Source organism: Bos javanicus, chromosome 28 (assembly GCF_032452875.1).
Source record: "Bos javanicus breed banteng chromosome 28, ARS-OSU_banteng_1.0, whole genome shotgun sequence".
NCBI lineage: Eukaryota > Metazoa > Chordata > Mammalia > Artiodactyla > Bovidae > Bos > Bos javanicus.
Genome location: NC_083895.1, coordinates 44,638,365 through 44,652,248, shown reverse-complemented (window position 1 = coordinate 44,652,248; position 13,884 = coordinate 44,638,365). Strand labels below are relative to the sequence as shown.

General features: G+C 47.9%; 1 protein-coding gene across 7 annotated transcripts in view; it reads right to left on the bottom strand.

Moving 5' to 3' along the window:
* Positions 1–13,884, bottom strand: part of WDFY4 (WDFY family member 4) — a 248,168-nt gene that overhangs the window by 115,905 nt on the left and 118,379 nt on the right. For all 7 annotated transcript variants that reach the window (XM_061405647.1, XM_061405640.1, XM_061405641.1 and 4 more), the window contains exons 33-39: positions 11,510–11,713; positions 10,672–10,786; positions 9,277–9,434; positions 6,149–6,387; positions 5,171–5,292; positions 3,517–3,702; positions 2,660–2,796 (exon numbers count right to left, since the gene is read on the bottom strand). In XM_061405647.1, the coding sequence (XP_061261631.1) occupies positions 2,660–2,796; positions 3,517–3,702; positions 5,171–5,292; positions 6,149–6,387; positions 9,277–9,434; positions 10,672–10,786; positions 11,510–11,713 (1,161 nt within the window). The remainder of the gene's footprint in view (positions 1–2,659; positions 2,797–3,516; positions 3,703–5,170; positions 5,293–6,148; positions 6,388–9,276; positions 9,435–10,671; positions 10,787–11,509; positions 11,714–13,884) is intronic.

Genomic DNA, 13,884 nt, shown 5'->3' with positions numbered 1-13,884 from the left:
ACCTCCATCTAAGTGGCCCAGCACCTCTCTCTTCACCCTATCTCACTTACTGCTCCATTTTTCCTTATTGCAATTAGCACCCCAAGATTACAAACTTATTTATCTTTTTATTGTCTGTCTTCACCTACTAGAATGCAGTCTCCTTGGAAGCAGAAAATATGCTGGTGTTTCCTTCTGTAATCTCAGTACTTAGAGCAGAGTACTGAATAAGCACTCAATAAAAATTTGTGGAGTGAACGAATGGATGAATGAGACCTCAATGCTGTAGAAGACATCTTCAGCAGTTTGCCTTCACCAAAGACAAAGCCAACTTCAAATATTCTTTCTTTCAGATCTCACCATGTGAGCCAAGAACAAACTGCTATTATATAAGTCATCTGTAAACTGACATGGCCCCAAACACTGCTGTCCACTCAAGCTTCTTTCAGATGGGTTGTTTCTCAACAGACCTCCCTAGGACTCAGAGGTGCTCAGCTGTGCTGGTGCCAGTGACCTGGCAAGAGGCAGTATCAGTAGTGCAGGGGTTCCCATAAAACACATGTGCACGCCCACTGTCCCAGTCGTTGCTTCCCCAGCTGCCCAGCCAGACTAACCTATCCTCCTGGGGACAGTGACCAATCAACTTGGTCAAGGAGTTAGAAGCTTCAGAAAGCCCAGGGAAGAGGGCCTGGACCCGTGCTGCTACAAATGGCACTGCTGAGGAGCAAGTGCTTGGGCACAAGCAGGATGTTCCTGCTTCCAAGGTTGGGGCAGCTGAGCCACAGGTGCTATAAAGTAAATTGGAATTTTGTAAATTGTTCTATTTCGAAAGCACTGATACATTCCAGGGGCTTCCACACTGTGTAGTGTGAGCAGAGCACATTTCTGGTTTGAAGTCCAGGAATTGAAGCTCTGAGAGGTTATGGAGTTGTCTAAGTGTGTGCTCAGCAGTGCAGAGACTGTGAATGAATATCCTGTTTCTACTCTGCAGACTTTTTTTTTTTTTAGATTTTTATCACACATCTATAAAATGAGACTAAAAGTAGTTGTGTGATGTAGCTGGCACAGAAACCTCAGTTATTCACTCCGTCGGTCAGCCAGTAAGTCTGTAGACAAATATAATGAGCAGTGTCTTCCACAAGCCAATCACTGAGGACACAGCCTGCCTTCAGCTCTGAACACCACGGGCCCGGCCAGCCTGGTCAATTTTATCTTCTGTCTTCCTTTCCATCTTGGGTTTTCTCTGCTTGTCCTGAAGTCTACTGTTTCTGAAGCTTGGAAAGAAGACGCTCCCCTTCCCCAGGAGGTCTGGGCACTTGCAGGCAGCCCCTCATTCCTCTCTTCTCCCAGCATCCAGTGACGGGGCCCTCCCCATCAGGCACCGACCCCAGTGGACAACAGACTCGTGGTGACAGCAGGATCCAGACTCTGAGCACACAGCATATGGAGTCAACCTCGCTCTCCAAAGTCATACGGGCAGAGTTCCAACTGTGTAATGTATCTGCCAACAATCCACCCCACTCCTTGGGGAGTCCCTTCTCACAGTTTCCCACAGGTATTTGTCCCATTGTGGAGGTCAGGAGGTAAATGACTCAGAGGAGTTAAGTGAATTTCCCAAGGTCTCTTGATCCTAAGGCTGTGACTATGAAAGGACTACCTTCTGCCTCTAAAGGTAAGTCAGTGACCCCAGCATTAGACTATATGACAGACTGCGTTCTCCAAGGAGAGCCTCGGCAATATTTCCAGTAGATGTGCTCTTGCAGAACCTTGCCACCTCCCTGCCAGGAGGTAGAACCTTTGCCCTCCCCATGAACCTGGGAAGAGCTCTGTGCCTGTCTGGACCAAAAAGGACTGCTGCAGAGGTGATGCTGCATGGCTTCCAAAGCTGGGTAATGAAAGGCAATGGGCCTCCACCTTTCTCTCTCCCTGTCTCCATTTTTCTCTCTCTTCTTCTCCCTCACTATGGAAATATAAAACTCAGCCACTAGGCAGTAAGGAAGCTTAAGACGCATGATGAAGTCATGTGTAGGTGTTCTGGTCAACAGTCGCGGCCAGAGCCAGCAGCAATCCTCAGATGTGTGAGTGAGTTTTCCCATGATCTCACCTAAGGCCCCGGACATCATGGAGTAGAGACACCCCTAACTCCTGCTGTGCTCCAGATCCCTTACCACAGCATGCACGATCACACACACACACACAATCATGTCGGTATTGCTGAGTTTTAGGTTGGTTAGAGACACGGATTAGAAAACCCCAATGGATCATCCCCATGTGGTCAAGAGGACCCACCACCATGTCTCCCCAAAATGGCACCACCGCTTCTGCCCCCCTTTGCTGTGCCCACATACTCAGCTCCTGCTGAGCTGTGGGGTAGGGCTCTTGCAGTACACCTGACTCAAAGAAAATGGTCACGAGGATTGGTTTGGATTTCAACGCCTTAAGGAACAGCTGCTCTTGGCGCTCAAGTGGTGCCCATATTAACTTCTGGCTAAAGCTAACCTAAGACCTGACTCCCCTAGATGTAGGCTCTACTGGGAAGCCACATGTATTGCTCTTGAATGTTTGGAAGAACACGGAAGCAGATCATATCCAGGGACGAGAGAGAGAAAAGCCATGACACATGGGTATTTGAAGCAAATGTCTGCTGTTTTTTTCCTAAGGCAAAGGGGTCTGGGCTCACCTCTGCTTTGCACTCAGGGTCCTTGGTCTGCCGCCCAGGCATCAGCCTCATGGCTGAGGACAAGCTGCCACTCCATGAAGAAACTTTGCTGTGGTGTCCAACGTTTGAGCGACTGGCCAGTGACTTCCTTTCAGATGCTGATGATAGAGAAGCAAAGACATCAGAGGTGAAGTTAAGACGGAGACACGCATGATTTCTATAGCTTGCTTGGCTCTCAAGGGGCCATCCAGGGCCACAAGCCCAGCGGGCCTGTCTCCAATAAGGGAGACAACCTAGCCTAAAAGTTTGAATCATTATGATTTGTTGATGCTGAAAAACTTAAAAACAAGTATGTGAGACATAACTTGTGAGTAATGGCCTCTTTAAAATGAAACTTAAGACATCATTCCTACAATGGCATTGACTAATACGAGAGTAAAAATGTTGAGTCACTGATAGAATGCAAAAGATGTTAATATCTTTGGGATGAAGACTTTTACTTGGAACTTGAAAAACCCGAGACTCCAGGTCACTGCATGACTTGGCACAAGGTTTCAAACAGGATCTGTGACTATCAGGGCAGGACCAAAAACCCTAAGTCCCAGAGTCCAGGCGAGAGCTCCAACATGTGGCCCTTTCCTCTCACTAGAGTCTGCTTGCCTGCTTGGCACCTCTGGCCTTCCTTTCATCTGAGATGCAAAGCAGCATTAGTTCTTTGAGCAAAGACTTATGAGGCTTCGGTGATGTAAATCCCACCCACCAAAGGGATGACAGAGGAGGTGTGGTGTAAAAGGCTCTGGGCCCTGAGTGGAACTCTGGGGAAGCCTGGCTCTTTGAGACTCAGAAGTTCTGTTCCCTGAAGCCAAGTAGACAGAGACCTAGATAATGCTGCCAGGCCTTGAGCATTGTCTCTTCCCAGAGTGGGGTGATCTCCTCAATCTTCACTTCACTCTCTCCAGGTTTCACAGAAAGATCGATTTTGAAGGTATCCTCCAGTTCCTGCCGCCTCTGTGCCACGAGCTGCTGCCAGAGAATCCGTACAGTCTTCTGGATATTGTGCTGAACTAATGGAGAGAGTACATCGCATGATCAGAGCAGCCTCAGTGCTTCCCCCAGAGAAAGCCAGGAGATGGCATATCATGCTCCTTTTTTGTGCATCTTTCTTGAACATCACCTCGGCTTTGCAAGCTCCAGCCAGAAAGCTGTCAGTATGTAGAGCCATAGGACAAGGATAATAGCTACCAACATCCTTGTGACCTGGCCTCTCCCCCATCTCCACCACCAAGTCTTGCCTGCCTCACATGTCCAGAGCTGGGAAACATGATTGATGGGCTCAATGAGCCTCTTTCTCCCATCCCCAATCCTGTTAGATACCAAACAGAGAGATACCCTGTGTAAGCTCTAGGTAACAAAGTAGCTCCCCACAAACAGCTCCTTCGAACCTTGACTTTCATGTTAGCCCCTCAGGGGGATGGACACAGGGGCCCAGGAGCCAGGCCAGTCCTCTCTGGTCATACTTCCAATTGCCTGCCCATCCCGTGCCCAGGATCTGCAGGGAAATGGACAAATCCAGCCAGTTGTAACTGCTCTGTGCCTAGCCTTCTACTCTGAACTGTGCCTGTCTTCTGATTTGGGGTCACTTGGCTCCCTCTTCAGTACCAGCCTCTATAGCTTGTTTTTTTCACCCCAGGAGAATGGACATTGTTCTGTCCACTCTACTAGTTAAATCCCAGAATGCAAGTATTCATGTTGTAATTAAGACTGCAGCAGAGTAAACTCTAAACACACAAGGTTTTTAGCACTGGCTTTGGGACCAGAAAATAAGGGTCATTATCCCTTCCACCTGGCATCACAAGATATCACAAGGTAAGTGTCATGGTCAGCCAGCTAAAGTGGCAGAAGAAGGTCTGCTAAGGCATTCTGGATCAAGAGGGAGAAAGTTCTCAGATACATGGATCTGGCTGCCTTTTCTTCCCCCACCCCACCCCCACCCCCACAAACTGCCAATCCCTGTAACTTGATTTGATGCTATCAAATCCAAGAATAAAATCCAGTAAGCCAAGTATCTTATAAAGTAATGAGTTGCTTTACTTCATTTCCATTTTCTAGAGAAGAAAGCTGAGAGATGGTTAGGTTTGGCTTGAGTGAGATAGCATACCCGTTTCCACATCTAGTGGCCCAAAGAAAAGTCAAGAGACCAGCTCAGAAGTTAAACCAACTTACAGCAAAGTTCTCAGCCTTTAGTTAGTATACCAAGTTCTTAGTCTCACGAAGTTCCACAGAACTTTCCCTTTATCCATCCATCCATCTATCCATCCATTCTATTTCTTGTATACAAAGATCATTCCAGTTTTATTCTCTACCACGTTACCTTGCTATATTATTACATTGTTCTAGGACCTCTTCTGGCTTTAAAGAATCTTCTTCATAGTATTTGCTCCCTTGTCTTAGGGGGAAAAAATGAAAAATGCAACCCTAGCAATTAGCACTATCCATCTACTCCTCCACAAACAAACAACAAATAAAATGTACCATCGCTCAAGCTTGGGAATTCTTCCCCTCTTTTTTCTCTCACTTCTTCATTTGGAGAAAGGAAGACTTGATGATAAGGAGTCATTCTAGGCTTGGGTTCCAATCCAAATCCTTCTGGATAACTAGTAGAGAAGAGATTGTTCATCATGAACTCCAGTTTCTTTGGGATCATTTCATTGTTCTTTGTTACAAATAATTATCCTTCAAACTCAGTACACATCAACATGAAAAAAGAAAAAAAAAAACTTGTCTAATCAAGTTAAAGCAAGCATCTATGACAATTTCCATGACAGATGTTTTACAGAAGCATTCTATAAAAAAAAAAAAAAGCTGTCTTTTTATTTCTATCTTATTAAATCCCATCTATGCTCCCAACAGGCTCCCTCCACCCTCTCTTGGTTTCCCCATGAGGAGAACTGGTCATTTCTTTTTGCAGACTCCTGAAACATTGAAATCTGCCTTTACTTGGCACTAATCTCATTCCTTGTGGAATGGGGCCAGGGCCAGCTTCATGGGCCTGTGACTCGTACAATTGTGTACGGTCCTCACTCGGAAGGGTCCCATGCCTGGGCTCTGCTGTCGCAATCTTGAAATTCTTAGTAATTTTTGAACAAGAACCTTGTATTTATATTCTCCTGCCGACACGTCATATAGCTGGTTCTAAATAGGGTGCAGTGGTTCACATCTTAGATTCCCTATGGGCCATGTGCTCCAGAATTCCTGGGGGTATTCATGTCCAAGCACCCCTTTCTCTGGGCCCACGTTACCTTGCTGTATTATTACACTGTTCAAGGACCTCTCACCCAACCAAGCAGATAGACAGTACATGTTTGTGGATTGAACCAAACATGAGAAACAAGGATATGAAAAAATACCAGTGTGTGAGAATGTCCATTATTGAGATTTCTAGGATAAAGTCCCTTTGGGTTTTGGAGGTCTCTTCACCATATAGAGGGATTTGAGGTGAGCGGCTCTAACCTTCTTGCGCTGAGCAGCAGCAGACAATGCATGAGACACATGAGGAAGCTGGCGTTGGAATTATAGGTGGCAAACAGAATGTCCCAGTGCTCCTGAAGGAAGCCCAGGGTGCTGAGGAGGCTGAGGCATTCGGAGAGGGACTGGTGGGGCTTGGAGAGGCTGTAAAGGATGACTTTGTTTAGACTGCTGTACAGTGCACTGATGGCAGTGTCCTTCTGAGCAGAGGCATTCTCGATGACCTGTGTCATAAAAGAAACACACACACATGTGCTTGGGAACACTCTGAGGTTTAGACACCAACCCAGTTAATCATGAAAATGATACAGTCTCAGATTCCTTTCTGTATTTCAAAACGTGACATTTCTAAAATCAAAAAAGGACTACTTCCTCTACCTTGGATCTTCTATTAAGGGGGTGACCAATAAAGGGAATTCAAACATTTAAGCCTACCAAAAATAGGTATCAAAATCAAAAGTTTACCACAGTCAAATTATGTACAGCAGACATGGGGAACCAGAGCTTTCTGTGTTACCAATGTAACAGAGTTGACACTCTGTATACAAGCACGAGCTACTGATAGCATCTAGATTTAAAAACATGTTATTAACTATTAATACTTGTTGTCAGGCATAGATTGTTATGCTATTCCAGTTACCATGCCAAGCATTTTTGCATTTATTTGCATATGTTTACATATATTGCTTCATTTAAACATCATAACAACACCATGAAGTAGACACTAAGATGATCATACTTTAGGGATAAAAAGGCCGAGAGTTTGAGAGATGGGAGAGATAGGTGGTCAGCAAGAGTAAAACCTACACCAGACACTTGAGTCATCCTCTTAACCACTGTATTTTCTAACGGAGATGTGCACTCAAATACCCATGGACTTCAGTATGTGAGAGATTTTAGAGGGTTAAGACAGAAGGTCCTGATTTGTGGTCTGAACATTGAAGCCATCCATCTGTTTGACTTCATTGAAAAGAATCCATAGAACAAATGCTATGTGCGAAATTTTCCAGTAGATTAGGAAGGTCCTTTGTTACTTTTAGATCGCTCTCTTCAAATTTCATAGGTAACGCAAGTTTTATACTAATTAAATGTTATTTTAAAATGCTGGATTTGGGGCTCATGTTTTTGTCATCATCCTCTCCTCCTTTCAAAGATGGGTCACATCTTTCAAACTGAAGTTCAGAGTTGTGAGAGTCACAGGTGGTGAGCAGGAGAGAAGGGTGGTGGATGTGGGCAGTGAGAGTCCTGGGGCCTGGCACCTGCTGAACAGCCCCAGGAGGCACCAATGCTTTGGTATTAGCTCTGAGTATTTGCTTTGACCACTAGGGAGCTGCTATGGATTGATTGTTAGTACCACCTCCAAATTCATATGTTGACACCCTAGTATTGTAATGTTATGTATTCAGAGATGGGATGTGATGTATTTAGAGATGGGATCTCTTGGAGGTGACTAGGTAGTGAGGATGGAGCCCTCAGGATGGGATTAATGCCCTTATAGGAAGAGACAGGTCAGCTTGCACACTCTCTCTCTCTCTATTATGTTGAGGGTACAGTGAGAACATGACCATCTATAAAACCAGAAAAAGAGCCCTGGCAGACCAGCTGGCACTTTGACCTTGGACTTCCCAACCTCTAGAACTCTGAGAAATAAATGTTTGCTGCTAAGTTCCCCAGTCTATAGCTTTCCGTAATAGGAACCCAAACTCGCTAAGATAGGAACTTGGTGGCTACTCTCATTCTCGACACAACCTCCCAAGAATCTGATTTTAATCCCCTTGGAGCTGACAAGGGATATTTCTCCCTTCTTGGAGTTATTTTTGAAGAAGCCTCTGAATACCTTCTTTTCAGGTGGCCTAGAACTGAGCATCAGCCAGACTGAATACCACTCTAGGAAGTGTGCCAAGGCCCTGTCCTGGAGTATGCAGGTGCCTCCACAGACAGAAGGTGCTGGGGGCACTGTGCCCCTTTCTCTACAAGGCATGAAGAGGAAGGAGAGGGGCTCCTGGATCCCGCTGCAGAGAACACACCGGGAGCTGCGGGCACGAGCTTCTGGAGGCAGATTTCAGCTTGTAAGAGAAAGTGCTTTCCAAACGTCACGGGTGTCCTGCTGCCTTGAACTCCCTCACACCACAGAAGGGCTCCTCACAAAAAAGTGAATGGCCACTTGTCAGGAAAGGTTTCCAGAATGAAATGGGAAGCAGCAAGGGTCAAAACAGAGTTCAGCTCTGGCATTCTGAGATTTTGTGAATCTGTGTGTGTGCATGTGTACACACATACAATAAAGAATGTGTGCACACATGCACACACAGACTTACATGTAAGCACGTATCTGCAGGCATGCATTGACACGCGTGGATGTGCATGTAGATGGAGAGAGAGCGAGAGAGGACACATGCAAGAGAAATCGGACCAGATAAAAACAGACTCTGGCTTCAATTTCAGGAAGGCCCAAATATGACAAATGGAACTGGATTTTATAGGAGAAAATGAAATAGAACTTTTGGCCGTAAAGACCTCTTGACTGTTTGTTGATGAGGAATAACAATAATTAGGCTGAAATCCAATACTTTGGCCACCTGATGTGAAGAGCTAACTAACTGGAAAAGACCCTGATCTGGGAAAGACTGAAGGCTAAAGGAGAAAGGGGAGGCAGGCTGAGATGGTTAGATAGCATCATCGTCTCAATGGACATGAATTTGAGCAAATTCTGGGAGATAGTGGGGGACAGAGGAGCCTGGTATGCTACAGTCCACGGGGTCACAAAGAGTCAGACACATCTTACCAACTGAACAGCAACAAAGACTAAACTAACATTCACAATAAAACCCAAAGCGGGTGTGCAGCGTCTAGGCGAGGACAGAGCTGAGGCGCCCGTGCAGCAGGCTGTGGCCCCGACCACGGAGATGTGTCTCGGGTGGTCCAAGGTGAGAACACTGCAGGGTGTTAAGCAGCCACCAAGCGTTGCCGGGGCGGTAAAGTGCTCCCCCTCCTCCCGCCCAGCTCAGATTCTGCTCCCAGGAAGGACAGCAGGTGAGTCTGGACCAAGTGGACGGCAATCAGCAGACACCTCCTCAGCAGGCAGCTTACCACCACGGCCAGTGTGAGGTTCTTACCACCATGATGTGCTCCGTGATGAAGAGAAGGATGTGTCTGGGGTCTGCCGAGAACATTCCACTGTACAGCTTCTCCACCAGCTTCTGGATGAAGTGGGAGATGTTGGCAAGGGAAGGAGCAGCAGCAGCTTCTGCATCCGGCTGAGGCTCTCTACTGCCTGGAGGGTGGGAGAGGGCGACAGACCAAGGCTGAGAAATCAGCCGTCTGAATTGCCTTCTTTGCACAACAGTCTCCAAGCTCCTCTCAGGAACCAGCCACGTCTTACTCACCTCTGTCCATCTCATTGTAATCTGTATAACCGTTGCTTCAAAAACAGGATCTTATATACTGTAGGTACCCAATGAATGCATGTTTATTCAAAGTGATATTGAATAGTCAGTGATATGAACCAAGAGGGAGGAGGCAAGTGAGGAGCAGCATGTCCTCCAGTGACCATTTGGAAGAAGAGTGGATGAGAATTTAAGGCATAGGCAATGGGAAGGCTGTCATGGTGACCCAAGTCCCTGTTGTTATGTGGGGAAGAGGATGAAGCTGTAAGATCAGATCGCGCATCTGTGCTCACCAACACAGCACACACTGTGCTCAGATATGGATGCAAGCATCTCAGTTAATTCTCATTAACAACCCTCTAAGTTACCCACGACCGTTCTCCTCACTCACATGGTCCTGCCTCTGCCTGGAGTAATGCCACCATCCAGTCATAGAGCCACGCTCAGAACAGGGCTACCAAGCTTTCACTTTTCATCACTCCACTACCCGACCATACTCAGATGGCTCAGAAAACCAAAAGTCAGGGTCTCCTCACTGTGGGGCAAGAGGAATCCAGGACACCAGTCATGTCACTAAGGGTTCCACGGCTCAGGAACCACAGAAAGGACTTTCATACAATCTTGTTGGGAGGTTATAGCTGCCCCAGACCCAAATGTTCTGAATGAAGTTTCAATTTGAACTTCTTTGGGCAATGGCAGCATCTTCATCCAGGTTCATTCATTTAAGAATTGTTTACTGTGCCCAGGCATAGGGGAGCAAAAGAATCTTCAATTCAGGTGGACATTTTGACTCCTCTCATAAGAAGAAAATTTTATACTGAAGCTAGAGGATAACTGATGTTGGCTCAGAGGACAGGACTATGTCTCTGATTGAATCAGGAATGGCAGGGGTGACATGGAAAGTAGTAAGACGGCCATTCCAGGGGTCTCCGGGCACAGTCACTGAGCTCTTATTGCAGACGGGTGGAGGGCAGTTTGCCGTGGTTCCTAAAGCATCCACAGTCCCGCGGCCTAGTCTTCCTCTAGGGTTCTGGGGTCAGCAGTTGGCAGGAGGTGGCTTCCTACTCAGCTGTCAGCAACCCTGTGTCATAAACCAGGAGGAATAAGTCATCCACCCGCACTCACCTCTCAGCATCGATGCATGACCTCCACTCATCACGTGAAATATTTCCATGGTGGAAAGCAACATCTCAGACTGAAAGTCCCGCTTCTGTTGAGTGGTGGCATTGTCTGGAGAAGCCTGCAAGCAAACCCTGAGCTAGACACCAGCCACATGGCCATCATGTCCACTCAGTGCCCACCATGTCCACTCGGTCCCTCTCCTGGTCCATATGCTAACGCTGCAGCTGCTGGAACTGTGCACAGCCAACAGCTCACAAGTGCCCCTTCTCTGGGGCATTGCCCTCTGCTGATCAAGTTGCTTTACCCAGGAGGCAATGCCCATTCCCAGGACAAGTGGTGGTGGTGGGGCAACAGTAAATGACCACCTCGCATGTACCTCAAGGTGGGGCCAACTCTGGGATGCAGATACAGCACACCTCAGCTCCCCTGGGAACCAAGCTACTTCTGAAGCCAGGTCCTTCCTAGTTTCTCCCGCATCCTCCTCTACATCCCTTCTCTGCTTTCCTGAGAGCACTGCCCCCAATATATCACTTCCAGAAAATCTCCACCTCAGACTGTTTCTAGAGACCTGGCTAAGACCTGCCGTCCTTCATCTCTTCACTGCTGCTTGGTGAGCTCCCTCTGCTGGGCACTGTGGTTCCCCAAAGACTCCCTCCCACCAATCATTGCAGTCCCAGGAGATGTTCCTGACCACCAACCAGCTGGCATGGACATGCTTGGGTGAGCTCTCTCAAGAGACTGGCCCTCGGGGCTCTTTGGGCATACCCCACCCTCTTGGTGCCCACACCCTCCCCGGTCTGTTCCCACAACACAGGCCCGAATGATGCCCTTTCTAACCCACCTCCAGGAGCACCTCCAGGGGCACCCACTGCTTGGGGTTTGGAGCCCCAAGCAAGAACTCCCTCAGGAGTAGCTGCATGAATTCCTTCAGCTGTTTCCGGGTGGGATGTGACTCGGCAGGAGCCTGTAGACCCTCTGCAGCGTCGTCACCTTCAGCCTCAGCCTCGGGGCTGCTGGTGCTCTGGGCAGATTCAGTCACGGCCCCCTCAAAGACAGGAGAACACCAGCGTGAGTTGCCTGCCCTGCCCCAAAGCACTCTCATATCTGACACATGCACAGTGGGATTCTCACCAAACCATTAACACGTAAGGAAACAGGCTGCGAGGAGGTAGGCGGGCTCAGAGGTGGCCTGCTGTGACTTCTAAACCTGTGGTGGGCAGAAGCTGGGCACAGAGCTAGAGAGACCAGCAGCACTCAGCGAGTAAGCCCAGGATGTGTGCCAGGCAAGGCATTGCCCTCCTCCGTGCCACAGCTCCCCGTCAGTCTAGTGGTAATGATGGAAAGGAACACGCAGAGATGGGGGAGGATGAGATGAGAAATCCTGCGTGCAGCATGCCTGGCCCTGGCATATGGTCAAGAGAGCTGGTCCCCACCTTTCTGTGGGGTCCTCACCTTACTGCCTGCCAGGCTCTGATGTTGTTGACCCTCAGGTGGAAAGAGAAGTGGGACGAGAGCCAGTCTGACATCCAAGACCCTGAAGTGCCTTGGTCTTCACTTTCTCAGTTTTACATTACAAAAATATTGAGAGATAAATGTGATGGGAGTCATTAGCCCAGATACGTCTGGGAAGACATGGAGATGCTGGGAGGCCAGGTGACACACCCAAGGACATGCGGCCAGGGACTCCTGACTCTTGGCCCATGAACTTTTCATGCAAGTTCATCTGCTGGCACCTCCCTTGGCTCATTCATAAAATTAATGCAGCCATTCTTAATTAAGCTGTAAAATGAATTTAATGGCACCTAGGGAGGTGGTGACTGTATTAATTAGCTCCATGCGGCCTTGGCTGGAAAGATGCCATATAAAATTGTAGCAAATAGAAATCCTTTTGGCCACTTGCCTTCTGCACGAAAACAGGTCTGTCACATGTTCTGTGCAACAAAGGTATTTTGGAGCTGACTTGGAGCTAAAAGGAGGCCAGGAGGTGCTGGGATATGAGTTCCGGCATCAGGGCCTGTCTCATCCACGGTAGACTGGGAGGTGACCTTGGGCCAGCTCTCCCTCAGGTGGGAACCACTGAATATGGGGAGGAAGAGCCCTGGGTCAGGCTGCGGTCTGTGGCTACTGGCAGGGAGCTGGCTGGAACTCCGACTTAGCAGATGGCGAGCCTGGCCTGTGGGCATAGAATGGCAGCCCCCCAACTTAAGGCCCTGTCCTCCTCCAGGTGAGCGGAATGGTGAGGGGCAGTCTGTAGAACCATGCTTCCTCCCTGCCTGGCCGGGGTCGCCCAGCTTCTGGGCAGAGGTCCCATCCCCCACCCCCTCCAGTGCTGCCTTTGATCTTTCTTACATCTTTTTTGTTTACTTACTTTTCCAGTATGTTGCTTTAGTTGATAGTAACCCATCAAAACATTTTATCTTTTTGCAAATCTTCTGGTCTTTATAGTTAGTCTTTTTATTAAAACTAAACACTTAAATTTTGTTAGGTCATGTATTGTTATTTTAAACTGACTGATGGAAACGAATAGGTTTCGGGGTGAGAGACTGAGGTGTAAATCTTGGTTTAGTCACCTATGAATCACATAAGCTGCAGCATGTTTCATCTTCTCGACCCTTTCGACACTTTTGTGAGACGGGTCTCATGGCCCCACTAACCCGGGAGGGAGCTGGTCTGTGGAGCTTCACCTCCCTGAATCTCGCCTCCACCTTTAACATCTCCTGCATCGGGGCTTGTTAGGGGATGTGAAGCACCAGGCTCAGGAGATGGAGGCTGGCACCATGAATACACTTCTAGAAAAGCTTAGCTAAAAGAACATATTCATCCTCTTGGCCGATCAGCAGATAATTATGGAGCAAACATTACTTGCCCTCATTGCGCTTGGTATGACTTCTGGATCCTCTCCTTACCAATATGCCTAATGTATTCCTTTGGTTACAGTTACTGATTTGCAGACAGGAATCGATAATTCACTCTCCTTGGCTGGGTCTCAGCTCCTATTCCACCAAGGCAGGTAATGAGCAGATCTCTGCCCTTCCTTTTCCAGCACCTCGCTTCACGCTGGTCCTCACTTGCTGTTCTTAGCTCCCAGATGCTCCGCGCTCACGAGTCCCCTTGACCGGCTGGGACTGGCTCTTGCTCTCAGACTCACTCATATCTCTTCCCATAGTGTTCTCTACCCGACACTGACCCCTTGTCCTCAAGACCCAGGTGGTCCCT